This window comes from Rhamphochromis sp. 'chilingali' (assembly GCF_963969265.1).
Source record: "Rhamphochromis sp. 'chilingali' genome assembly, chromosome: 13".
Lineage (NCBI taxonomy): Eukaryota > Metazoa > Chordata > Actinopteri > Cichliformes > Cichlidae > Rhamphochromis > Rhamphochromis sp. 'chilingali'.
In genome coordinates this window covers 16,946,966-16,974,913 of record NC_137940.1, presented here as the reverse complement: position 1 = coordinate 16,974,913, position 27,948 = coordinate 16,946,966, and the positions used below count along the sequence as shown (strand labels likewise).

The 27,948-nt window shown below is 39.5% G+C and overlaps 1 protein-coding gene across 2 annotated transcripts; it reads left to right on the top strand.

Annotated features, from left to right (window-relative positions):
• Nucleotides 1-181: 181 nt before the first annotated feature.
• Nucleotides 182-26,189, top strand: hspa9 (heat shock protein 9). 2 transcript variants are annotated; one of them, XM_080900988.1, is made up of 16 exons: nt 182-489; nt 1,227-1,285; nt 1,564-1,651; nt 2,196-2,377; nt 2,822-2,946; nt 3,029-3,102; nt 18,737-18,843; nt 18,993-19,155; nt 19,233-19,325; nt 19,754-19,963; nt 23,095-23,322; nt 23,400-23,622; nt 23,963-24,057; nt 24,438-24,530; nt 24,628-24,768; nt 25,100-26,189. In XM_080900988.1, the coding sequence occupies exons 1-16, from the start codon at nt 409-411 to the stop codon at nt 25,169-25,171; spliced, it is 2,034 nt and encodes a 677-aa protein (XP_080757114.1). In that variant the 5' UTR covers nt 182-408; the 3' UTR covers nt 25,172-26,189. The 2 variants fall into 2 exon arrangements, with proteins under 2 accessions (XP_080757114.1, XP_080757115.1); XM_080900989.1 differs by lacking the exons at nt 182-489; nt 1,227-1,285 and having other exon boundaries at nt 1,632-1,769.
• The last annotated feature ends 1,759 nt before the right edge of the window (nt 26,190-27,948 follow it).

Here is a 27,948-nt window from a genome sequence, read left to right as displayed (position 1 = left end):
TTATATCAGAAAGCTTTATTCTTTAATTAATGTCAGTTTTTCCAATTGATTTGCATATTCGATTTTAAACTGTTGTTTTAGGCATTTTACTATCGATGAAAAAAAAACAGGCAGTCATTGTAGAGCCCATTTTTGGGGTCCTTGAGCGGTGCATGGTGCAACATGTGTTGGATAATTCGAGAAGAAGCTTCGCAGGTCTTTTGCCGTTGCAGTCCAGAGGCGAGCAGTCTTGTCGCAGCTGAGCTCTATGCGGTTTTCTGAGGAGACGCTGCGTTAAAGTCTGAAGAGGCTCGGAAAGCTGAAATATTTTAGCATTCCTTCGCTGCCGAACTATCTGAAGAGTGTGCTTTTACTTAAAAGCTGTAGTTTAAAATCGAAGTTAGCAAGCCTGTTAGCTGAGTTGTGAAAATGTTGAGCGTCGCCCGAAGCGTTTCAAGGACTCTTCCCACGAGGAGTAATATCAGAAGCGTTTCGTCCTTGATTAAAAAGGTAAATGTCAAACAGTTAAGTAGATGCATTACGATGTGGCCATTAGCTTCCTAGCTTTAGATGCTAACAGCGTAAGCTTGAGGACAGCATATTTAGTCGTGGTTAGATCATTACTGTGTCACTAACAATGAGCACAGTCCAGCAGACACTGTAATAAATGTGTGTCACGAGAAGAGATGTGCAATAACAACATAGTATTGAGCCGCCGCTCTAGCATTCGATGTGCTGGTGTGTTTCATATCTGTGGGGCTAAGCTAACGCTTCATTTGATACCGGACCTACCTGGCAGCTGTTTTTCAAAGTGCGGTCATTAGAGAAGCAAGTACTACTTGCTTCGTCATCTACTGAAATATTTTACTTTGGTGTGTGAGTTTTAATGTTCGTTTTGAGCTAGTTCCAAGGCTGTAGCAGAGCTGTGGGTCTGTGATCTTCGGTGAGGCGTCCCCTCCTCCAGCACGCTGCTCCACAGTTTAAGTAACACATTTAGAGCTCGATCTTCTACAGGCTTCGCTTAGCTGGATCCCACTATTAAGAATGGTTTCTTGTCACATGTGCTTGTTTGTGACTCCGATAATGTTATCTATGCTTTGGTTCTTCCAATTTTCATCCTGTTTTATTTTTTTTTAAATATACTTGGATCTTTCCTTTTGAGGTTCAAAATGTCGAATTTTGTGAGTTCATCGCAAATATTTTGTCTGAGTTAACAGCTGTGTAACTGCGTTGTTCTGTATTATCAGGCATGCTGGACCGGCTTCCAACCAGATGCTCTTAGAGCCCTCTCCAGGAGAGACTATGCGTGAGTATCAACATTAAAGTGCCTGCGTTATATGAACGTGCACTAACAGCATGACGTTGGTGCTGGTTTAGCAATTTTTGTTTGTCGTTTAGAGGTAAAACTATACATTCACTTCCTAATGGCTGTGATTCATATTCACAATTTAAAATACTTTTTTGTCACCAAACAGAATGCCATATTCTGTATTGGTATTTCTAAATAGAAGTCTGAGAAATTTGGATCTTTTGGTGTAAACATGAGGTCTGCTGAGTTTGTCACTATCATTGTATGTGCTGCAGGTCTGAAGCCGTCAAAGGTGCAGTCATTGGGATTGACCTGGGAACCACAAACTCATGTGTTGCAGTCATGGAGGGCAAACAGGCCAAGGTGATGCTTTAGATGATTCACATGTTTGTTTGTTTGTTTAATCCCCTATCTTTAATCTAGCAGTATCTATGGAAATGGAACCCATCCTGAGTGCTGATACTAGAGAACTTCTAAGCGGGTAAACTAAATGTTGTGTTAATTAACTTAATGGAAGTTTGTTACTGTATGTGTAAGTAAACCAGAACAGGAAAAAAAATCAGACTGGCCAAATAGATGGGATCGTAGACACTGATGCAGCATTACTCAAAAGCCTCACTGCCCCAGGATATGATTAATAACAAAAGTTAAACATCACATCAGTGCATCCCTGGTAAAGAAATGGGTAACTTTGTGTAAACAGAATCCAAAGTTGTTGTTTTTTTCTCTGTAGTTTTTCTACCGTTTTGAGAAAAAAACTGAAAAATGTTAACACTCATTAATTGAGGTTTTTGGTTCTTGGTCTTTTTTTTTCTCTTCTACCTCCAACTTTAAAAACTGGGGTTGATTGATGAATCTGATGAAACAATGATTCCTCCAATCTAAATGTTTTCTTATTTATGTTCAGGTGCTGGAGAACGCAGAGGGAGCGAGGACAACTCCTTCAGTCATTGCTTTCACAGCAGATGGTGAGCGTCTGGTGGGCATGCCTGCTAAACGCCAGGCTGTTACCAACCCTCAGAACACATTGTATGCTACCAAAAGACTGATTGGACGGCGCTTTGAAGACCCAGAGGTCCAGAAAGATCTGTGAGTTCATTTCTGGCCTTTAAAAAGATTCCGGGGTGGCTGTAGCTCAGGAGGTAGAGCAGGTCACCTACTGATCGGAAGGTTGGAGATTTGATCCCAGGCTCCTCCAGTCTGCATGCAAAGTATCCTTGGGCAAGATACTAACACCAAGTTGCTCTCCGATGCATCCATCGGAGTATGAATGTGTGTGAGTGTAGTTAGGAAGCACTCAGTATAGAGGTAGTGCTTGTGAGAATGGGTGTGACTGGGTGAATGTGGCGTGTTGTATAGAGCGCTTTGAGTACTCCGGGAGAGTAGAAAAGCGCTATATAAGAATCGGTCCATTTACCATTCTCAGTTATTGCATTTAAATCTCAAATCCGAGGTTTATTTTTTTAAATGTTGGATATAATGAAAGAAATAAACTTAGCTGGGTAAAAAAAACTACCTTTTTTCCATCAACAGGAAGAATGTTCCCTACAAAATTGTGCGTGCATCAAATGGTGATGCTTGGGTTGAGGCTCATGGCAAAATGTACTCCCCTAGCCAGGCAGGAGCCTTTGTTCTTATGAAGATGAAAGAGACTGCAGGTATAGTTGTGCAGACAGTCAAAAGATAATTTAAATGTTTTGCACATGTGAGCATTAGTTTTGCTTCATATTCATGTTGTAGAGAGCTACCTGGGAAGCACGGTGAAGAATGCTGTGGTCACTGTTCCAGCCTACTTCAATGACTCTCAGAGACAGGTATGCACACACAGGCTTTCTATTGAAGGAAACGTTGCTAAACGTTTTCGCACGAGCACCAAGATATGAATGTTTAAAAGCAGATGTCAGGCCTCCACCAGGGTCTTTTAAGAAAAGCTCAGCTTTTGAGAAGTGAATTATTGTTTTCCTGCTGTGACACTGAGAAGATTCAGAGGTTACTAACTGTAGCAGACTGTATCATGTTTCCACTAGAGTGGAGCAACTTGCAATACATTCAACTGCTTTAAAGACATTTTACTTAAATCTATTTAAACCTCCAAAAACATGTTTAACTGATGCATACATAAAGTATAGTTTTAAGTTCAGTTAGAATGTGATTTATAAATTGTATTGTCCCTATGATACTGATATTTTATCCCCTCCACAGATTTGTATTATGCACTATGCCTTCATTGTTTAACTGATGCTATTTTTGGAACATAAAAATGATTCAGACATCCAGACAGGAGAGCACCGAATCACTGTTAACCCAATTCACACAGGATAGAATAATTTGGCCAAGTTCATGTTCAAATCGCCAACCTGATTTATAATCAATATATATATTTTAAGGTATAGTGTAATTAAGTGTGCCTATGCCAAGAGGCACACTTATTACTATTCATTGGATTTATTGTGTGGATGCCCTCAAGGGCATCCACACTATTGAGATCCTGTTTCTCTTTATTCTTTATTCCACTATTTGTGTGGATGCTTTAAGCATCCACACTATTGAGTTCCTGTTTCTCTTTCTTCTTTATTATTATTATTCCGGGTGTTTCCGTACACTTTTAGCCGTAGAACTACTTCCACAATTTTCAGCCGATTTTCACCGTTCAAATTTTAAACTATTCTGCTATTTTTGCTCTTTCCGGCTATGACTTTTGCTATTTTTTGCTATTATACTTTTTAAAATATTCCACTTTTTTCCTTTAATTTGTCCCATTGAAATGAACGGGAAACTTCTGCAATTCTGCTAAAATTTGCTTGTTTTTGAAACTTAACTACTTCCTCATATTTTCACGTAGAACAACCATTCAAACTTTAAAATGTTCTCAAATTATTGGGCTATTCAGGTATGATTCAGCTTTTTCAAATCTTTTACTGTTTTACTTTTATGCCTCTTAAAGTTTTGAGTTGCAAAATTGTGATTTTTCACAAAATACATGCGTTGTTATGGTTGCTATGCTCTTGGCTTCCAGTGTGCCACTGAAGCTTTTGCAGTCTTCTCTTCATGTCCGAACAACTGTTTGCTACTTGCTCAATTTTCACTCAACTTCCACAAATTATACATCAAAACGTAGGTATTTTTGCTGGCTTTCAGAAAATGTCACCATCATTGTTGTGGGATTTATAGAATTTTGGCAAATCTCCTCAGACCAACACAAGGTCAGAAAACTCTCCATATAAAGTCAATGGAGAGTTTGTTCAAAATCACCGCTGCATTTCTGTAATGAGAGGCATATTCGAATCGTCATATCTCCTTAACGAAGCAAAGTTAAGACATGAGGCTTGTCCCGGTATATCTTCAGACACTCCTGACGCTCACAATTCAAGAATTTCTTTCTCACCTATTACCGTTCTGAAATGAGTTGGACTTGTTTGAGGGTAGGAAATTCGTCCTTCGCTCAGATTTCTTCAGATTTCAAACTCTGGAAATGAACCACTTTTTTCTCTCGTCATAACTTTTTGTTGGATTTCCACAGAGACCTGAAAATTTCCATGATTGTTCACCAAAGCCTGCTGTCTCTTACGGTGAAAGAATGATATCGATACTCCAAATAGATTTAGAGTTACAAAGCGTTGTTTGAGGGCAAGTCAAGGCAGTTTTTGCTTCGCTCTACTCAGTTATGGTGCGTTACAAGTCAAATATCTTTAATAATTCATATTTTAATGATAAATTGTTAACACTGGAAGATTCCCCCATCTCTTCTGAACAGAACGGTGTAAGAATGACCGCTCTAGCCCCTACGGTTAGGAAATTATGGTCATTTGTTTGAGGGGAATCCTCACTATGTGAAATAAACTGAAAGAAGCAGGTCTATGTCTCTGTGCTGCGTGTGTAAACAGATGCACCTGTTTTGGCGGGAAAACGTAAACAGCCTCTCTCCCTGTGTGTGTGTGTGTGTGTGTGTGACAGAGAGAGAGATAAAGCCTCTTTAATGGGATGATCTCATTCTAAGATTCAAATTCAATATATTTAGACTGGGTGACTGAATTGGATCTTGTGTGTGTGTCTCTGTGCATGTGTGTTTCCTTATGTGTACATATTTGTGATTGTGTGGCTGTTATAGATTTTTTTGCTGATTTTTGTCATTTAACAAGTATAGTTGAGGGACCCTCAGCATGTTCATCATTTTTTCAGCTGTCCATTTTGCTTTTCCAATTTTTCTGTTTAAGTTATTACTATTGTGCTAAATCATACTATTTCTGCTATTTTATAAGATGTGTGCTAAATATAGTATTTCTGCCAAATATAGTATTTCTGATTAATTATAGTTTTTCTACCAAATCATAGTACAGTATTTCTGCTTTTTATAGGATTTGTGCTTAATATACTATTTCTGCCTTTTATAGGATTTGTGCTTAATATAGTATTTCTGCTAAATGTAGTATTTATGCTTAATCATACTATTTCTATATATTTCTGCCAGGCAGCCAATCCTCTGTGAGGACTCAGACATTCAAATGCACATATCAGGGCCTGCAGGGCTTCCCAGCCAGCCAATCATATCTGAGGTCTACCGTTTCTTCTCTCGTCATATCTCAGCGACGGATATACAGAGAGCAATGAAAATCGCAGTCAAAGTACACCAAAGTCCGCTGATTCAGCCAGTATAAGAACTATGCTTCTAGTCCACCTAGTTTTTGAGTTACACAACGTTTTGTAACTCCAAAAAACGGCGTTTTTCGCCTCTCACCGCGATCTAATTCTGACTCCTCATCACCCTGTTTTTCCAAGCGGCTGCTCTCTTTCCCAGTGGCGCAGTTGGTAATGACACGGGTCTGCAAGCCAAAGATCGTGGGTTCGATTCCACCTTGGTCAACATGTTTTTTTCCCTACAAATTAATACACTGTCACAGACCAGTAATTCATATTCATCATTTATTACAATTCTGAAAACTTTTATGATTTTACCAGCTTTTTTAATATGTACCTCACATTCTTGTTAACACTCCATGGCACAAATACTCTTCCCTTTAGGCTGTGTGTGTGTGTGTGTGTGTGTGTGTGTGTGTGTGTGTGTGTGTGTGTGTGTATCAATATTTCTCCCATTTTAAAGTATTACTCCTCCATAATTGTATTTCTGTTATATCAAAGTACTTTTACTACATCTTAGTACTTCTGCTGAATCATAGTATTTCTGCTAAATCATAGTATTTCTGCTACTTTTTGGTACTTTTGCTAAATACAGTGTTTCTGCTAAATCATACTATTTCTACTATATTATATTTTTCTTTCTACATATAGCATTTCTGCTATATAATTGTATTTCTGCTATGTTATAATATTTGTGCTAAACCAGAGTATTTGTGCTGAAACATAGTATTTCTGCCAAATGATAGTATTTCTGTCAAATTATAATATTTGTGCTAAAACATAGTATTAATTTAAAATTACAATATTCATAGTTCATCACAGTGTCTCTGGTAAATCACAGTATTTCTGCTATGTTGTACTATTTTTCTAAATCATAGTGTTTCCGTAATGTTTAAGTATTTTTGGCTAAATATATTCTTTCTGTTATCTTATACTATTTCTCCTGAGTTCTTGTATTTTTGAGAAGTTATCATGTTTCTGCTAAGTTCTGCTATGCTATTGTATTTCTGCCAAGTATTATGTTTCCTCTAAGATATTGCAGTTCTGCTAAGTTATTACATTTTCGCAAAGTTCTTTTGCTTCTGCAAAGTTTTTACAATTTCTGCATCTTTTCAGCTTTTTCAGCTAGTTTTTGCAGACAGCTTCAGCTTAAAGCATCCACACTGCATTTTCGCAGGAAATGCAAATTTTTCTAGTTACTAGTTGCTTCCGTACACTTTTTGGCACTCAACTACTCCCTCAGTTTTCAGCCGATTTTCTCCGTTCAAACTCTAAACTGTTCTGCTCTTTCTGCTAATGCCGGCTATGACTTTTGGTGCTTATTACTATTATGTTTTTTACAATATTACACTTTTTTCTTTTAATTTGTCCAATTGAAATGAATGGAAAACTTCCACAATTCTGCTAAAACTTTCTTGTCTTTGAAACTTAACTACTTCCTCATACAGTGGGGCAAAAAAGTATTTAGTCAGCCACCGATTGTGCAAGTTCCCCCACTTAAAATGATGACAGAGGTCAGTAATTTGCACCAGAGGTACATTTCAACTGTGAGAGACAGAATGTGAAAAAAAAAATCCATGAATTCACATGGTAGGATTTGTAAAGAATTTATTCATAAATTAGGGTGGAAAATAAGTATTTGGTCACCTCAAACAAGGAAAATCTCTGGCTCTCACAGACCTGTAATGTCTTCTGTAAGAAGCTTTTCTGTCCCCCACTCGTTACCTGTATGAATGGTACCTGTTTGAACTCATCATCTGTATAAAAGACACCTGTCCACAGCCTCAAACAGTCAGACTCCAAACTCTGCCATGGCCAAGACCAAAGAGCTTTCGAAGGACACCAGGAAAAGTATTGTAGACCTGCACCAGACTGGGAAGAGTGAATCTACAATAGGCAAGCAGCTTGGTGTGAAAAAATCAACTGTGGGAGCAATCATCAGAAAATGGAAGACATACAAGACCACTGCTAATCTCCCGCGATCTGGGGCTCCACGCAAGATCTCATGAGAACGGTGAGCAAAGATCCCAGAACCACACGGGGAGACCTGGTGAATGACCTGCAGAGAGCTGGGACCAAAGTAACAAAGGTCACCATCAGTAACACACTACAACGGCAGGGAATCAAATCCTGCAGTGCCAGACGTGTTCCGCTGCTGAAGCCAGTGCATGTCCAGGCCCGTCTGAAGTTTGCCAGAGAGCACATGGATGATACAGCAGAGGATTGGGAGAATGTCATGTGGTCAGATGAAACCAAAGTAGAACTTTTTGGTATAAACTCAACTCGTCATGTTTGGAGGAAGAAGAATACTGAGTTGCATCCCAAGAACACCATACCTACTGTGAAGCATGGGGGTGGAAACATCATGCTATGGGGCTGTTTTTCTGCCAAGGGGACAGGACGACTGATCCGTGTTAAGGACAGAATGATTGGGGCCATGTATCGTGAGATTTTGAGCCAAAACCTCCTTCCATCAGTGAGAACTTTGAAGATGAAACGAGGCTGGGTCTTCCAACATGACAATGATCCAAAACACACCACCCGGGCAACAAAGGAGTGGCTCCGTAAGAAGCATTTGAAAGTCCTGGAGTGGCCTAGCCAGTCTCCAGACCTCAACCCCATAGAAAATCTGTGGTGGGAGTTGAAAGTCCGTGTTGCTCAGCGACAGCCCCAAAACATCACTGCTCTCGAGAAGATCTGCATGGAGGAATGGGCCAAAATACCAGCTACTGTGTGTGCAAACCTGGTAAAGACCTATAGTAAACGTTTGACCTCTGTTATTGCCCACAAAGGTTATGTTACAAAGTATTGAGTTGTATTTTTGTTATTGACCAAATACTTATTTTCCACCCTGATTTACGAATAAATTTTTTACAAATCCTACCATGTGGTTTCATGGATTTTTTTTTTTTTTCACATTCTGTCTCTCACAGTTGAAGTGTACCTCTGGTGCAAATTACTGACCTCTGTCATCATTTTAGGTGGGGGAACTTGCACAATCGGTGGCTGACTAAATACTTTTTTGCCCCACTGTACTTTCACCTAGAAACTCCATTCAAACTTTAAAACGTTCTCAAATGATTGGGCTATTCCTGTGTGATTCAGCTTTTTCAGATCTTCTACCGTTTTCATCTTATCTCTCTTTAAGTCTTCAGTTGCAAAATTGTGATTTTTCAGAAAATACATGCGTTGCTATTGTTGCTATGCAATTAACTCAGAGGGGACAGTGAAACTCTTTGAATTTTCTCTTCATGTCCAAACAACTTCTTGCTACTCGCTAAATTTCCACTGAAGCCCCACAAATTATACATCAAAACGTAGGTGTTTTTGCTGGCTTTTAGAAAATGTCGCTATCATTGTTGTGGGACTCATAGATTCTTTGCAAATCTCCTCAGAGTAACACAAAGTGTGAAAACTCTCCATATAAACTCAATGGAGAGTTTGTTCAAAATCACCGCTGGATTTCTCTAATGAGAGGCATTTTCAAATTGTCATATCTCCTTAACGAAGCGAAGTTAAGACATAAGGCTTGTCCCGATATATCTTCAGACACTCCTGATGCTCACAATTCAAGAATTTTTTTTCCTCACCTATTACCGTTCTGAAATGAGTTAGACTTGTTTGAGGGTAGGAAATTTGTCCCTTGCTCAGATTTCATCAGATTTCAAATTCTGGAAATGAGGCCCTTTTTTTTTCTCTCATCATATCTTTCTGATGGATTTCCACAGAGCCCTGAAAAATTCCATGACTGTTCACCAAAGGCTGCTGTTTCTTACGGTGAAAGAATGATTTTGATGCTCCATATAGATTTAGAGTTACCAAAAGTTGTTTGAGAGCAAGTCAAGGCAGTTTTTTCTTCGCCTCTACTCGGTTACAGTGTATTACAAGTCATATATCTTTAATAATTTATATTTTATCTCTGAATTATGAAGACCTGAAGATTCCCCCCCCTCTTCTGAACAAAACGATGTCTGAATGACCGTTCTAGCCTCTACGGTTAGGAAATTATGGCCATTTGTTCGAGGGGAATCCTGAATGTCAGAAATACACTGAAGAAAACTCACACCTCTCTCTGTGTCTGTAAGGGCTGACTACAGCAGGTGCAGCTAATTTAACTGACCTACATATACCAAGCCCAGACTCTCAACAGCTCCTGTTCCTTTTACTCTCTGTGTATGTGTGTCTGTGTATCAATATTTCTCCTATGTGTAAGTATTACTCCTCAATCATAGTATTTCTGCTAAAGCAAAGTACTTCTGCTAAATCATAGTACTTCTGCTAAATCATAGTATTTTTGCAAAATCATGGTTTTGGGGCCAAATCATAATATTTCTGTTATTTTATAATATATGTGCTGAATATATTATATGTGCCAAATCATAGTATTTATCCCAAATTATAGTATTTATGCCAAATTACAGTATTTCTGCTAAAAAGAAGAAATGGTCCTTTTTAGCAGGAATTTCTGCCAAAAGATGGTATTGATGTTAAAACATAGTATTTCTGCCAAATCAGAGTATTTGTGACAAAGCATCGTATTTGTATGGAGTCATAGTATTTCTTCTAAATCATAGTATTTCAATCAAATCTCATTAGTTGTTGTTAAAACGCAGTATTATTGCCAAATCATAGTATTTGTACCCAATCATAGTATTTCTGCTAAATCATAGCATTTGTGCCAAATCATGGTATTTGTGCAAAAACATAGTATGTCTGCTAAACCATAGTATATCTCTTATGTTATAGTATTACTACTAAGGCATAGTATTTCTGCCAAATCATAGTATTTGTACTAAATCATAGTACTTGTGCCAAATCATAGTATTTGTTGCACATCATAGTATTGGAACCAAAACATAGTATTTGTCCCAAAGCATCGTATTTGTATGGAGTAATAGTATTTCAATCAAAAGTAGTTGTGTTAAAACGCAGTATTATTGCCAAATCATAGTATTTCTGCCAAATCATAGTATTTGTACCCAATCCTAGTATTTTTGCCATGTCGTATTTGTGCCGAATCATGGTATTTTTGCCAAATCGTGGTATTTGTGCCCAATTAATAATTCTGTTATGTTATAGTATTACTACTAAGTCGTAGAATATCTGTTATGTTATAATGCATCTGCGGAATATAGTATGTGTGCCAAATCATAGTATTTATACCAAATCACAGTATTGCTGCTAAAACATAGTATTTCTGCCATATTGTGGTATTTGTGCAAGAATATTGAACTGTTATGTTATAGTACTAATGTTACTACTAAGTCATAGTATTTCTGCGTTGTTATAGTATTTGTGCTAAAACGTAGTATCTCTGCCAAGTCATAGAATTACTGCAATTTCATAGTTTTTTCTAGGAAATCTGTTATGTTATAGTATTACTACTCAGTCATAGTATTTCTGCCAAATCATAGTATTTGTGTGAATTTGTATACTGTAATATCACTGTATTATGTAGTGGCTAAGTAGGGGCTGTTAACTAAGTGCATCAGTGTAAATAGGTCATCACTTGTGTTGGAGTGCCCTCTTGTGGCGCCTTTTGGGTAGTGCCTTAGTAAACGTGAACCCTGTAAAAAGTGGCATCAGACTGATTTGTAGTGGAGGAATTTGTTGCCAGTTTTCTTAATCTTTAATCTGTATGCATATTGTAATGCATACCCTGTTCTTAATCATAGAAACCACACCATATCACCTCTCCACATCCTCCTACTTGTATGCCATACCTCCCTGTACCATCCATCTGACCGCAATAAACTCCACCTGTGGCAATCTAATCCCTGGATGTCAGCCTCTCCTTCTGACCGAGGATAGTTACTATTGCAGCACCACCCAGCATTAAACTGACGTACACCATTCTGTACAATAGTATTTGTGCTAAAAAGTAGTATTTCTGCCAAATCATAGTATTACTGCTATTTCATACTATTTAAGCGAAATTACAGTGTTTCTGCAAAAACATTGCATTTCTGCTAAATCATAGTATTTCTGTAATCTTATAGTACTTGTACTCAATTATAGTATTTGTGACAAAGTGTAGTATTTGTACCAAAACATAGTATTACTGGTAAATCATAGTATTTGAGCCAAATCATAGTATTTGTGCCAAAGCATAGTATTTCTTCCAAATCATAGTATAACTGCATAATAAAGGTTCTTGAGCCACATCAGTGTTTGTGCCAAATCTTAGTATTTCTTCTAAATCCTTGTAATTCTGCTCAATGATAGAATTTCTGCTATGCTGTAGTACTTTTTTTCCTGGATTGTAGTACTTCTGCTAAGTCAAAGTATTTCATGTAAATCATAGTATTTCTACCAAGTCCCAGTGTTTCTGCTAAATCATAAATAATGTTTTACCACAAATTGTATGATTTGGGGGCGAGAGGCAGGGTACACCCTGGACAGGTCGCCAGTCTGTCGGGGATAGGCTCCAACGCCCCCTGCGACCCTGAAAAGGGTAAGCGGATGGATGGATGGATGGATGTATGATTTGGCTCAAATACTATGATTTGGCAGAATTTTCTGTGTTCCAGCACAAATGCTATGATTTGGCAGGAAAAAAAATATTATTTAGTATTTCTGCTAAAACTTAGTATTTATACTATGTTTAAACTTTAAAAAATTCTGCTATTTCTGCTGATGTGTGTTATGACTTTTGACCATTTAAATGAATGGAACACATTATCAATGTGGTCACTGATTTTGCATGCTGGGCTGAGCTGTGTTTTAGCTCAGTGAGATAAGCATCCGTTCTCAGACTGGGAGGCCTGGGTTCAAATCCAGCTTATGGCAACATTTCTTTCAGCTAACAGTTAAACTTTTTTTTTTAACTCTTTTCAACACAAATTTCATCTTTTTAACCCCTTTTCAGCACAAATCCAAACTTTTTCAGCTCTTTTTAGCAAAAACCTCTTTTCAGTAGAATTCTGCTCATTCAACTCTTTTCAGCAGCAATTCTGATAGAAATCTTTTAAGCAAAATTTTCAGTTTTTTCTGCTGTTTTCAGAAAAAAACTCTTTTCAGCAGAAATTCTGCTCTTTCACCTCTTTTCAGCAGAATTTTCACCTTTTTTTTTTTTTTTTTTTTTTTTTTTCCCATCCATCCATCCATTCGCTTCCGCTTATCCTTTTCAGGGTCGCGGGGGGCGCTGGAGCCTAGCTGTCATAGGGCGAAAGGCGGGGTACACCCTGGACAGGTCGCCAGTCTGTCGCAGGGCTAACACACAGGGACAGACAACCATTCACTCGCACATTCACACCTAGTGACAATTTGGATTAATCAATTAACCTATCCCCACAAGCTGCATGTCTTTGGACGGTGGGAGGAAGCCGGAGTACCCGGAGAGAACCCACGCAAACACGGGGAGAACATGCAAACTCCACACAGAAAGACCCCGGCCTGATGGTGGAATTGAACTCAGGACCTTCTTGCTGTGCGGCAACAGTGCTAGCCACCGTGCTGCTTTTTTTTTTTTTTTTTTTTTTTTTTTTTTTTTTTTTTTTTTTTTTTTTTTTTTTGCCCAAATTCTGCTTATTCACCTCTTCTGAAAAATTTTCAGCCTTTCCACCTCTTATCAGCACAATTCTCAGCAGCTTCTGCTCATTTCAGCACAATTGTCAATCTCTCCACCTCTTCTTTGTGAGAAAGAGTTTGGCTCAGTGAGCTAAATAGCTGCCCTTAGACCAGGAGGGCCAGGTTCGAATCCTGCTCAGGGCAGCATTTTTTTTTTTTTTCCAACTTTCAATTTTTTCAGCTTTTTTTCAACAAACATCTTCAGCGTTAAGGCATCCACACAGCATTTTTGCAGGAAATGCAAATTTTTCTAGTTATTCTGGTTGCTCCTGTACGTTTTTCGCCACTTAACTACTCCCACAATTTTTGTCCGATTTTTACCATTCAAATTTTAAACTATTCAGCTATTTCTGCTAACGATTGCTATGACTTTTGGTATTTTCTGTTATTATACTTTTAAAAATATTACACTTTTTTCCTTTAATTTGTCCCATTGAAACGAATGGGAAACTTCCACAATTCTGCTAAAACTTGCTTGTTGTTGAAACTTAACTACTTCCTCATACTTTCACCTAGAAACTCCATGCAAACTTTAAAATGTTCTCTGATTATTGGGCTATTCCTGTGTGATTCAGCTTTTTCAGATCTGTTACCGTTTTCATTTAATGCCTCTTTAAGTTTCAGTTGCAGCTTTGTGATTTTTTTTTTTTTCAGAAAATACACGCGTTGCTATGGTTGCTATGCAATTAACTCAGAGTGAGTGCTGGTCTGATCTGAATTTTCTCTTCATGTCTGAACAACTTCTTGCTACTCGCTCAATTTCCACTCACCCCCCACAAATTATACATCAAAATGTAGGTATTTTTGCTGGCTTTAAGACAGTGTCACTATAATTATTGTGCGAGTTACGGTTTTTTCACAATTTGCCTCAAAGTGACACAAGGTCTCAAAACTCCCCATTCAAAGTCTATGGGGAGGTTGTGAAACTCAGAGCTGAAATACTGAAACTGAAGGCATTTTCAAATCGTCATATCTACTTAACGAAGCGAAGTTAAGACATGAGGCTTGTGCCAATTCATCTTCAGACACTGCTGACACTCGCGGTCGAAGCAGTTTTTACAGTCATCTTACCATTGAGCCATAAATTACGTTTGTTTGAGGGGTGGAAATCTGTCCTCCTCTCATTTTTCAAACTCCAAAAATGAAGCCGTTTCTTCTCTCGTCATATCTCCGCGACGGAGGTACAAAGAGCTATGTAAATCGCAGTCAAAGTTCACCAAAGTCCGCTGATTCACCCAGTGTAAGAATGCTTCTATCCCACCTAGTTTTTGAGTTACACGACGTTTTGTAACTCCAAAAAACTGAGTTTTTTTTCGCCTCTCACCGCGATCTAATTCTGACTGCTCATCACCCTGTTTTCCAGGCGCCCGCTCTCTTTGCCAGTGGCGCGATTGGTAAGGAAACGGCTCTTCAGACCAAAGTTCATGGGTTCAGTTCCACCTTGGCCCACATGTTTGTTTGTATGTTTGTTTGTTTGTTTGTTTGTTTGTTTTTCACTACAAATTCATATTGATAATTTATTACAATTCGGCAACGTTTTATGATTTTTGGCAGCTTTTCTAATATGGACCTCAGATTCTTGTTAACGCTCCATGGCAGAAATACATACAAGTACACAGCCTGATGAAGCAGACAGAAGCAGTACCTCTGATTGGTTCAGCATTTTCACCTCTTATCAGCACAAATCTCTGCCTCTTCTGCTGTTTTCATTAGAATTGTAAGCTTTTTCACCTTTTTTCAGTTACGTGAGAACCAGTTTGGCTCAATGAGTAGCTGAAAAATATCAGCCTCTTCTGCTGTTTTAGCAGGATTTCAGAGTTCAGCTTTTTCACTTGTTTTAAGCACAAATTTCAGTTTCTTTACCTCATTTCAGAACAAAATTCTTCCTCTTCACCTCTTTTCTGCTAATTTGAGCTTCTGCTCCACAGTGCACATTTTCCCTCTCATCATATCTTTGTTTGTGACCAGAACTCATTTGGCTCAGAGGGTTGAGCAGCTGCCGTGAGACCCGGTGGCAGAGGTTCGAATCCTGCCTGTGACAGTTGCTACACATGTTCCCTGCTTGCATGCGCTCTGCTTTCTTGACACTCCCCAGTGTATCATTACACATACAGCCATCTTCAGCAGGCACCTCTGCTTCCACACCTCTTTTCAGCAGATAATTCTGCTTTTTCAGCTTTTTTTTCAGCAGACATCTTCAGCGTTAAGGCATCCACACAGCATTTTCGCAGGAAATGCAAATTTTTTTTCTAGTTATTCTTCAAGTTGCCACTTTCTTTGCCGCTTAACTACTCCGTCAGTTTTCAGCCGATTTTCTCAGTTCAAACTCTAAACTGTTCTGCTCTTTCTGCTAATTCCTGCTATGACTTTTGGTACTTATAACTATTATACTTTTTTAAATATTCCACTTTTTTCCTTTAATTTGTCCCATTGAAATGAATGGGAAACTTCCACAATTCTGCTAAAACTTGCTTGTTGTTGAAACTTAACTACTTCCTCATACTTTCACCTAGAAACTCCATTCAAACTTTAAAATGTTCTCAGATCATTGGGCTATTCCTGTGTGATTCAGATTTTTTATTTTTATTTTTATTTTTTTTAAATATCTTTTACCATTTTAATTAAATCCTCTTTAAGTTTTCAGTTGCAGCTTTGTGATTTTTGAGAAAATACATGCGTTGTTATGGTTGCTATGCAATTAACTCAGAGTGAGCACTTGTCCTTTTTCAGTTTTCTCTTCATGTCTGAACAACTTCTTGCTACTCACTCAATTTTCACTCAACCTCCACAAATTATACATCAAAACGTAGGTATTTTTGCTGGCTTTCAGAAAATGTCACTATCACTGTTGTGGAAGTTACAGATTTTTATCAAATCGCCTCAGAGCAACACAATGTTTGAAATATGAATGTCTCCATAGAAAGTGAATGGGGACTTTGTTCAAAATCACCGCTGGAACTCTCTGAGAGGCATTTTCAAATCATCATATCTCTTTAACAAAGCAAAGTTAAGACATGAGGCTTGTGCCAATTCATCTTCAGACCCTGCTGACACTCACGGTCGACGCAGTTTTTACAGTCATCTTACCGTTGAGCCATAAATTAGCTTCAACAAAGGGCAGCTAGCCACCGGTGTATTTACATGCGGGAAAGAGACACATGCGAGGCGGCCGCCGATCGACCGGTGGTGGCTAACGCGGAGCTCAAACAGATGGCAGCCATGGATCAGGGAAATTGAAGGCAGGAGAAGCAGGTTAACTGAATTTCAGGTAAGAAGTTATGAACTGCACTCTATTTGGGTCGGATATAAACAGAGTTTAGGTGTAGTTTATTTTCGTTGTGTTAACTTTTTACAATCAGTTACAATAAGTCGTACTGCGTGCTAGCTGGCATGACGCAGTTTCTATACAGCTGTGTGCGCGCTAAGTTACTGATGAATTGAATTGAATTTTATTTTATTCATAAGGGTTAGTTCGTAGAGTTGCAAACCGTTCCGTACAAACTGAATCGTCCCGCATTCAGAGAAAATATTACGCGTTTCGTATTGAGCTGAAAAGGAACACAGTTTGTCCCGTACTTCAGGTAGAACGGAAGAAGACACAAAGCTGGATTTATTCTGTCGTTACGCAGCCTCCCCTGTCATTCTCTCGCCTGTTGCAACTTCAATCATGAAACTGATCAATGATCGGCTTTTCTCTCTTGTTTGTTTATCGCGCTAAACAACAGCAGCACGTTTAAGCTTGATCAGCTGTTGTTAAATTCATTTGATTTTAATTTCTAGTATCAGCTGATGTTTGCTGGAGCCACAGCTGTAAAAACGGCTGGTCCAAACCAGGAGATGTCCTTACTGAATCATCAGAGCTGAACTGGTGATGGAGAAACGGGTTTACCTTTTAGGTGACATGAATGAGTTGAAGGGAAGTCATGAACTGTTTCTGACAGACAAATAACACCAATATCCTTTTTTGTGTAGCTGACAACTGGTAACTGTGCAGGGGCGGATCTAGCAAAGCTTTTGCCAGGGAGCCAGGTAGGGCATTAACAGGGAAAGGGGGACACAAAGATATACTTTTCTTTCTTACTCTCATATAAAATATTTAGCTTTTATTAAATAGTTATCTGAATCTTATAACCAAAGTTTGTATAATAATACACAAGATTGGCTGTAGATCATTGTTAATCATTCAGAACACTGTAAAAATAACAAAAACAAAAAGTGAATGCAAAAGTGCATAAATATTTATTTTACGTGTTTGATGTGTGTGGCAGGGCGTGGTATGCAGTGCCGCTGCAGGGGAGGTGGACCCACAGGCGTAAAGTCTGTGATCTCTCGGCTGTTTTTTGGGTGTGTGTTGGGCTGTGAGATGAAAAGCTACAGCCGGCTGTGTGGGTACACCAACCATGTGTAAAAAGTGGTCCATAACGTAATGCTTCCTGTAAAATAGTCAGATGTCTATTCATATTAATGTACAGAATTCACCTGCTTACTGCTACTACTGCACATTCACTCAGTGTGTGTGTGTGTGTGTGTGTGTGTGTGTGTATATGTATATACACAGATATATGTGTGTGCTTCCTCTACACCCCCCCCCCTCAATTTTTTTGCACATGTCGAGGAGCGTGTCAGGCTACATTTCACTGTGTGTTATACTTGTATAACTTTGCATGTGACAAATAAAGAACCTTGAACTTAAACTTCAAAGCGTGTTTATGCAAACATTGTCGGGTCTGCCGTGGTACAATGGGACTTCTGCTCATGAACCTCTGTGCACAGCGTCTGCAAATCGGGGCTGTACGAAGTCACCTCATCTTTACACAAAACTGTAAGCTGTCATCTGTGAGGCGCGAGTGGTGTTTGTTTTTTACCATAGTTCATGGTGGAGAATGGCTGCTCTGCTGAGTTTTGCTCTCTGTAGCCGTATGAATGGCAAACTACACTGATTAGCAGCGGCATAGGCACACTTAAAATTTCTTCCGAAATTTTCGCTTTCTAGTTCATCATATACTTTCTTTTTATACTTACTTTTTCTTCCAACCCCCCCCCCCCCCCCCCTTTTTTTTTTTTTTTTTTTTAAACTGTTCGAAGTTTTTGATAAGACTAATCTACCTCAGTCTCAGAGCAGTTAAGGTGATATGTAGATGTCGGATAATTAGCTTCTGTGTCCTTGTTGCTGCTTTGGAATGCACTTGATGATTGAAGTAACGATTCATCTTCGATACTTGTGTCAACTTGTTTCTTTGACAGGCCACCAAAGATGCTGGGCAGATCGCTGGTCTGAGCGTCCTGCGTGTGATTAACGAGCCAACTGCTGCTGCTCTGGCCTATGGCCTGGACAAGACCCAAGATAAGATGTGTGTAGATGACAAAAAAACCACCTGATGTTTACTGCTATGCTTAGGAGTATCAGTACTTGCTAAGAAAGATGATAGATGATCCTGTACATAGAAGAATACAACTACTCGCTCTGTTGTTGTGTTAACCTCTATGAATGTGTTTCCAGTATTGCTGTGTATGATCTAGGTGGAGGTACGTTTGACATCTCAATCCTGGAGATCCAGAAGGGAGTTTTTGAGGTGAAGTCCACCAATGGTGACACCTTCCTTGGAGGAGAGGACTTTGATCAGCACCTCCTCAGACACATTGTCAAGGAGTTCAAGAGAGAGGTGGGTATTCTAACAGTCTTTAAGCCTTGATCTATTTGTGAAGTTTTGCGTTTTCAACCTGCGCTGTTTCTTTTCAGTCCGGTGTAGACCTGACGAAGGACAACATGGCTCTTCAGAGAGTCAGAGAGGCTGCGGAGAAGGCAAAGTGTGAGCTGTCCTCTTCACTGCAGGTACTCCTAGCTTTTATCCTCATGGGAAGCTAATGAGTTTGTGTAGTTGTATAAAAAGGTGACACTGAATGGCTGATGTATCACAGATGCTTTAGGGTGTTTTGATTTTGGTTGTACTGCTTGTCATCACATGTCTCAGTGCATGTTGTGTGCCAGCTCTCAGTCAGCTGTCCAGATAATCTGTGTCTGGCTCAGTGTTACAGTGCTGGTAGACGAAGCTCCTGTTTTTTTTGCTTCAGTGCAGCAGGTTCTGTTTTAGAATCCGCTGCTGCTGTGCTGCTACAGGACTTGGCCCAGTGAGAGTGGACTGTCCTGATTCTGACCGCAGGCCAGGCCTAGTACAGGGTCACACAAAATGAACCACAGTGCTGAGTTAAAAGCATTTTGTAACTGTTTAAATACTCAGTGATTGTCCTTCTGTTTTACAGACTGACATCAACCTCCCCTACCTGACTATGGATGCCTCCGGTCCCAAACATCTTAACATGAAGCTAACCCGTGCTCAGTTTGAAGGTATTGTTGCTGACCTTATCCGCCGCACCGTGTCTCCTTGCCAGAAGGCCATGCAGGATGCTGAAGTGTCCAAGGGAGACATCGGAGAGGTGCTGCTGGTGGGAGGCATGACACGCATGCCCAAGGTACACAAGACAGATGTTTAAAACCACCAAAGTGCATGAAATAACTCAGGGTGCACATACTTTATACTTGTGGGACTAGATGGAGTAAACGAGTAAGTTCTGCAGCTTCCATGGCAACGAATAGTTAACAGTAGACAAAGTGGTACACACCACAAATGTGTGGTCTGGTTTGGGGACATAATGACATTTACAGTGGCTTGCAAAAGTATTCGGCCCCCTTGAACCTTTCCATATTTTGTCACATTACAGCCTCAAACATCAATCAATTTTATTAGAATTCCACATGAAAGACCAATACAAAGTGATGTACACGTGAGAAGTGGAACAAAAATCATACATGATTCCAAACATTTTTTTACAAATAAATAACTGAAAAGTGGGGTGTGCATAATTATTCAGCCCCCTGAGTCAATACTTTGTAGAACCACCTTTTTTTGCTTCAATTACAGCTGCCAGTCTTTTAGGGTATGTTTCTACCAGCTTTACACATCTAGAGACTGAAATCCTTGCCCATTCTTCTTTGCAAAACAGCTCCAGCTCAGTCAGATTAGATGGACAGTGTTTGTGAACAGCAGTTTTTGAGATCTTGCCACAGATTCTCAATTGGATTTAGATGTGGACTTTGACTGGGCCATTCTAACACATGGATATGTTTTTTTTTTTTTTTTTTTTTTTTTTTTTTAAAACCATTCCATTGTTGCCCTGGCTTTATGTTTAGGGTTGTTGTCCTGCTGGAAGGTGAACGTCCACCCCAGTCTCAAGTCTTTTGCAGACTCCAAGAGGTTTTCTTCCAAGATTGCCCTGTATTTGGCTCCATCCATCTTCCCATCAACTCTGACCAGCTTCCCTGTCCCTGCTGAAGAGAAGCACCCCCAGAGGATGATGCTGCCACCACCATATTTGACAGTGGGATGGTGTGTTCAGAGTGATGTGCAGTGTTAGTTTTCCGCCACACATAGCATTTTACATTTTGGACAGAAAGTTCCATTTTGGTCTCATCTGACCAGAGCAGCTTCTTCCACATGTTTGCCGTGTCCCCCACATGGCTTGTCGCAAACTGCAAAGTGGACTTCTTATGGTTTTCTGTTAACAATGGCTTTCTTCTTGCCACTCTTCCATAAAGGCCAACTTTGTGCAGTGCACGACTAATAGTTGTCCTATGGACAGATTCCCCCACCTGAGCTGTAGATCTCTGCAGCTCGTCCAGAGTCACCATGGGCCTCTTGGCTGCATTTCTGATCAGCGATCTCCTTGTTCGGCCTGTGAGTTTAGGTGGACGGCCTTGTCTTGGTAGGTTTACAGTTGTGCCATACTCCTTCCATTTCTTAATGATCGCTTGAACAGTGCTCCATGGGATGTTCAAGGCTTGGGAAATCTTTTTGTAACCTAAGCCTGCTTTAAATTTCTTAATAACTTTATCCCTGACCTGTCTGGTGTGTTCTTTGGACTTCATGGTGTTGTTGCTCCCAATATTCTCTTAGACAACCTCTGAGGCCGTCAAAGAGCAGCTGTATTTGTACTAGGGCTGCCACAAACGATTATTTTGATAGTTGACTAGTCACCGATTATTTTTGCGATTAGTCGACTAATCAGATCATGCATCCATTGGAGTAAAACGTACATCTTATTGCACCAGCATGCATCTACTCTTATGTAACTATCATTAGCTTACAGCTTTAAGTGTTTAAGGTATGTGCTAACTAAAAATAAAGACAAGGTGATAGTTTATTAAATTTTAATGAAATTTGCAGATTGTTTCGGTGAAGTTTAAACTCCTTGCTATCTAAAATATAACAGGACACCGGAGTATATTCTCGAGCATTTCACACTTCTGATAATCAGTTGTCGTCTTGACGTTTATTCAGCTGTGTAAAAACTAAAACTTCAATCTCAGCCAAACCGATTTACTCAGGAACAAATAAAATACTAAAAAAAAGCAAAACAATAACATTCTGAAGTTATCTAAGTGACTTATATATGTTTTACCTGAGTAGCGAAAGACGGCAGTGGGTTTGAAAACGATTTGCCGGGAGTCCGGTGTTCTCACGGGCTCTAGTGAGCCTTGCCCCCGACTAGCTATCGAGCTAGTGGGTAACAGACGTCTCCGAAAACGTCAGAACGCCTTTGAAAATATGTGGTGTCTTGATAAACTGAGCAGATATTTGAGGTTTATACAGCTACATTCTCACCTGAAAATATGTTAAACGTTTATTTTGTGACCCAGGAAGAATAATAAGAGTAATATTAAAACTAACTAGCTGCCGCCATTGTTGTAAACTGAACTGAGCTGCGCTATGAATTCTGGGACACAGCTTCTTCTTCGGGTTTAACGGCAGCTGGCATCTATGTACATGCAGTGCTGCAATCTTTTGTTTCAGTCTGTTATTACACTCTTAAATCCTACTACTTATTCCTGCGTCTTTTGTGATCTTACAAAGCTTCGAACGACGCGTCGACTATTAAATCAGTCATCGACGATTTTGATAGTCGACGTAATCGTGACTAGTCGACTAATCGTGGCAGCCCTAATTTGTACTGACATTAGATTACACATAGGTACACTCTATTTAGTCATTAGCACTCATCAGGCAATGTCTATGGGCAACTGACTGCACTCAGACCAAAGGGGGCTGAATAATTACACACACACACCACTTTTCAGTTATTTATTTGTAAAAAATGTTTGGAATCATGTATGATTTTTGTTCCACTTCTCAAGTGTACACCACTTTGTATTGGTCTTTCACGTGGAATTCCAATGAAATTGATTCATGTTTGAGGCTGTAATGTGACAAAATGTGGAAAAGTTCAAGGGCGCCGAATACTTTTGCAAACCACTGTATACATTGCAAACAGGTGTATTTTTTTCGTAGTTGAGCTAACATGCAGTGCACTTTAGTTTTCGGCAGCTTGACAGTTGAATTGTTGGCTCATTACTGGCTCATTAACTTTGACGTGATCTCTATCTGCACAACCCTAGTGCACAGACAATAAGAAGAACATAGATTTGTACAGTGCTTTTACAAAAGAGTAAAACAATGTTTTCTGCATTTTGAATATGATTTTTATAATGCTGATTTTAATGCATGCATAACTCGTAATTAACACCCCCCACCACATCCGCACTGCAGGTTCAGCAGACAGTCCAGGATCTGTTTGGCCGAGCCCCCAGCAAGTCTGTGAACCCTGATGAAGCTGTCGCTATTGGGGCAGCCATCCAGGGTGGCGTTCTGGCTGGCGATGTAACCGATGTGCTGCTTTTGGATGTGACTCCACTGTCGCTGGGTATCGAGACTCTGGGTGGTGTCTTTACCAAACTCATCAATAGGAACACCACAATTCCCACCAAGAAGAGCCAGGTATTTAAAGCAGGACTGCAGTCCCACAGTCTCAGTGAAGCCCCATGTGATCTACAGTGTCACATGTTCCCCTCCAGGTGTTCTCCACAGCAGCTGATGGACAGACTCAGGTGGAGATCAAAGTGTGCCAGGGTGAGAGAGAGATGGCGACAGACAACAAGTTGCTGGGTCAGTTTACTCTGGTAGGAATCCCTCCAGCCCCTCGTGGAGTCCCTCAGATCGAGGTCACATTCGACATCGACGCCAACGGCATCGTCCATGTGTCGGCCAAGGACAAAGGCACAGGCCGCGAGCAGCAGAGTCAGTGCACACAGTAAACCAGTCTGAAAGCTGAGAACTTTGTTTTTTTTCCCACTTCGTGTGTTAGCAAGTCAAGCTAAAAGACATTTCAAACTGCTGAAAATAATCTGCATTTTTAGATAAATGTTAACACTTAACTTGGTTGACTTTTACAGTTGTTGTTAAGACAGACTAGATAGGGAGGTTAATATTTATGCATGTTGCTGTAATCACTTGGCCCTTACTCAGTCTTGTTTCAGACAACTGTTTTTTGTTTTTTTCCCTGCATTACGACTCTGTTTGAATTGGTATCTGTAAAAGTCAAAGTGCACATATAAATATCTCATTTCCTCCTTTACAGTTGTGATCCAGTCATCAGGAGGTCTCAGTAAAGATGACATTGAGAATATGATCAAGAATGCTGAGAAGTATGCAGAGGAGGACCGGAGGAGGAAGGTAACAGTCAAACTGTAAAGACAAAAGTCGGGGGTGAAATCTCACCGTCTTGATTGATGGGCACTTTATTGTCATCATAACTCAGTGCAACACAGAAAATGTTCATCTTAAAACACAGAAATCAGTTCACACTTATTTATACAAGGCTCATTCCTAATGGGTCATCTCAAGACACTTTATGTTGAACAGACTTGAAACTAGCTGCAAACAAAGGACTCAATGCCGTTTCACCCACAGTTACATCTGTTCAGTTGGTTTACAGGCATTTCCACATTGGCTTTTTAGGCCTAGAAGTTGCACGTCTTACACACAGATGATGGTTCACCACTGTGTTGTCTGTGGTTTTAGTATCTGGTAAATACTGAGTTGTCTTGCTGCAGGACCGTGTGGAAGCTGTCAACATGGCTGAGGGCATCATCCATGACACAGAATCCAAGATGGAAGAGTTTAAAGACCAGCTCCCTGCTGATGAGGTAATGCTCTAAACTTTGTTGTAATTTACTGAGATTAAATTAATGTTTTGTGCTTGATTTTTGTCTTATTTTTTCCCCCCTATTTTTGTGAAATCAGTGCACCAAGCTGAAGGAGGAGATTTCAAAGGTCAGGAATCTGTTGACCAATAAGGACTCTGAGACAGGCGAGAACATCAAGCAGGCCGCAACCAACTTGCAGCAGGCATCACTCAAACTGTTTGAAATGGCCTACAAGAAGGTAGGCCTTGAAACTGTGTATATCAGTGTGTGCTGTACTGTAAAAGTCTTGACCAGACCCTCATTTTATTACATTTTGCTTCCAAGAATCTTTTGAATCAGAAAAATGCTAACTGTAAAAGGAATAAGAATATTTTTGTACAAACAAGTTGACTACCAAAGAGCTATTTGCTGAAAACGAGGCATATCTTAGAATGTGCAATTTCCATAAAAATTAGGGAAAACTAGAGGTGAACAAACCCAAAAGAAGTAAAAGGTCACACAGATTAAAGCGGTTTTGTAAAATTCTGCTCAGTGTTTGTGAAAGTCTTTAATTCCTTTTGTTCCTGCAGATGGCAGCAGAGCGGGATAGCAGCAGCAGTTCCAGTTCTTCAGAAGGAGAGAAGAAAGAAGGCCAACAGTAGATCTTATTAGTACTTGGCTGTCATGAGATGACCATGACAGCAGAGGACTGTTGGGCTTGTGTGGTGGACTAGGCGGAAGGATGATCGCCAGAGTCATTCTTGCATAACACAACATTCTACTGTGTTTTGGCAGTAAAATAGAAAAGATAAATGTCAGTGTATGTTCCTCCATGTCCCATGATATCCTATTTCTAATTTAACTGTCTGGAACAAAAAGTTGTTTATTTTTACAAAGATGTTAATTTCCATTCTGAGGTAGTGAAACATTTTCTTGTTGAAGATATCACATTTCTTTTGTTCAGTTTCGGAAAGCGGGATGCTCGTTCATAGCACTTATTTGTACCGGGTTCACTCTGAGAGGTGTGGTACAGAGGATGTACAACTGCAGAGTGCTGAATAAGAAAAGTCTCCTTTTGGTGTACTCTATTAACATCTCGGAGGCTGCCAGTCCCCCCCTCTCTGTTATCCTGAGTGCACTCCATTGACTTGCATTCATTTAGTCTCTTGTAAGAACTGGTTTGTGATCATGTGGTCACATTTTCTGGCATCACGCCAATTCCTTAAACAGTAAATTCAAAGTATGTCTGTGAGATGAGAATTTTAAGAATATAATAAGTATGTGAGAAACTCCCTTTTGGCTCTTAAAAATGCACTTCTTTGGTCACCTTAAACCGAGCATGGGTTGAACTCAACACAACACATGATGGGACAGCTAACTAGATGACATCATGGTTCACTTCTGACAGACAACAGGAGAAAGAAGAGTCATGCATGAGGAGTGTGGAGCAACTGTGTCATTCATTGACGGCCAGAAACTACTCTGTGTACAGTGACTTGCTGTGTTGAGCACTCTACTTTAAAAAGAAGCATGAAGTAGTGTATTGAATTGAAAGTTCTGTTTATTGTGAGAGTATGGGATGGGTGATTATATTAATGAAGTGAAAACTGAGAATCATAGTAACTTGCCTTTTTCTTTTTTTTTCTTTTTTTTTTTAAATAAAAAAAATATGAAATATGTGAGTGTTGTGGGTTTTTTTTTCTTTTCTTCATGTGTTTTATTCTTTCTAGTATTTCAAAAACTTCCTGATTTTATTTTCTTGCGCATTTGTGATACTTGCTTGTTTCAGATAATGAAACTTTAATATTGGACAAAGACGGTGTGAGCAAAGAAATCAGTTTTTGAAAAAACCGTGCCATTAAGGGAGAAAAGAGAGCCAGGTAGGCTTGGTTCTATGCGTTAAAGTTGTTGCTCCAGAAAGTTCCCTGCTTACCAGCAAAAACCGCAATCAAGCATTAGTGATGACTATCAATGAGCCTTTCATACCACTGTGAAGGAATTTTGGACCACCCTTCTTTACAGAATTGTTTTAATTCAGCATGAGTTGCCTGTTTAAGGGATGCGTCCCAATAGGCTTTAAGTTCAGACTTTTGAGTAGGCTCAAAACTAAGAATCCTTTGTGTTCTTTTTTTTTTTTTTTTTTTTTTTTAAGCCTTTCAGAAATGGACTTGTTTGGTGTATTTGAGATCATTGTATTTCTGTATAATCCAAGCGTTCTGGAATCATAACCCGGTCTGTGGCGCACAAAAGGTTGGGGACTGCTGCACTAAAGGATGTTGGACCTTTATGCCAACCTCTTAGTTCTTGGTGAGAAATATGCCTGAGTAGCTCACTGGAGGTCATTTTATAGGGCTCTGACAGTGTTTCCCATGTTCCTACTTGCACAAGAAATCATCTACAGGACTAGGTTGATGCCCTTCTGCATGGATGAAATAACTGAGACATTTACAATAAATTAGTTACCATTTTGTGTTTGATGAGCTAACGTGTTCAAAGAATAATTCTTTGTGCATAATCCCCTAACATGTTTTAATACGCAAGTAAATTTGAGTTGTGCATGCTTAGAACATCCAGATGCGTTATTTTTAAAACGTGTTAAAAATGCATCTCAAACCTCTGTGCTGTTGTACCCCTATGGTTTCACTAGCATATGTTGTTAAATTCCAGAAACTTACCACTGCTCTAAAAAAAATAAATCAACCACATATAAAGGGGATATTATATCTTTAATATTGTCATCTCAGGCACAAAGTGTTGGCTGTTAGCATAAAGCTTGTTTTAAGCAAAAGATGAGCTGTGGGGCTGTGGTAAAGGATAAAAAAATAATTGTTTTGAATTGTGTCTCAAGCAAAGCTCCTGTAGTAGTACACAAGAATCAAAACACAAAGCAGAATGTTTCTATGAAACTGATGCAGCCCTGACATATCACCTTTGATTGCTGATTGGAATGAAAGAGGGGATTAATAGTAGTCCTTATTCTACAGGGTGGGCCATTTATATGAATACACTGTAATAAAATGGGAATGGTTGGTGATATTAAAGTCCTGTTTGTGGCACATTAGTATATGTGAGGGGGCAAACTCCTCAAGATGGGTGGTGACCATGGTGGCCATTTAGAAGTGTGAAGATACGAGATGTGCAGCACCTGAAACTACGGACATTGGATGCCTGTGCTGGCATTTCTCCTGCGGTGTTGCTATCAGTATGTGAAGAGTGGGAGAAGAGGGTTGGATTGATAATCCAACACAATGGGCAGAACATTGAACACATTTTATAAGTGGTCAGAAACTTGTAAATAACTCATGAAAAAATAGTTACGTTGAAACCAAGCACACCATTGTTTTTCTTGTGACATTACCAATAAGTTTGATGTGTCACATGGCCCTCTTCCTATTGAAAAAACAAAAGTTGTATCCAAGATGGCCAACTTCTAAATGGC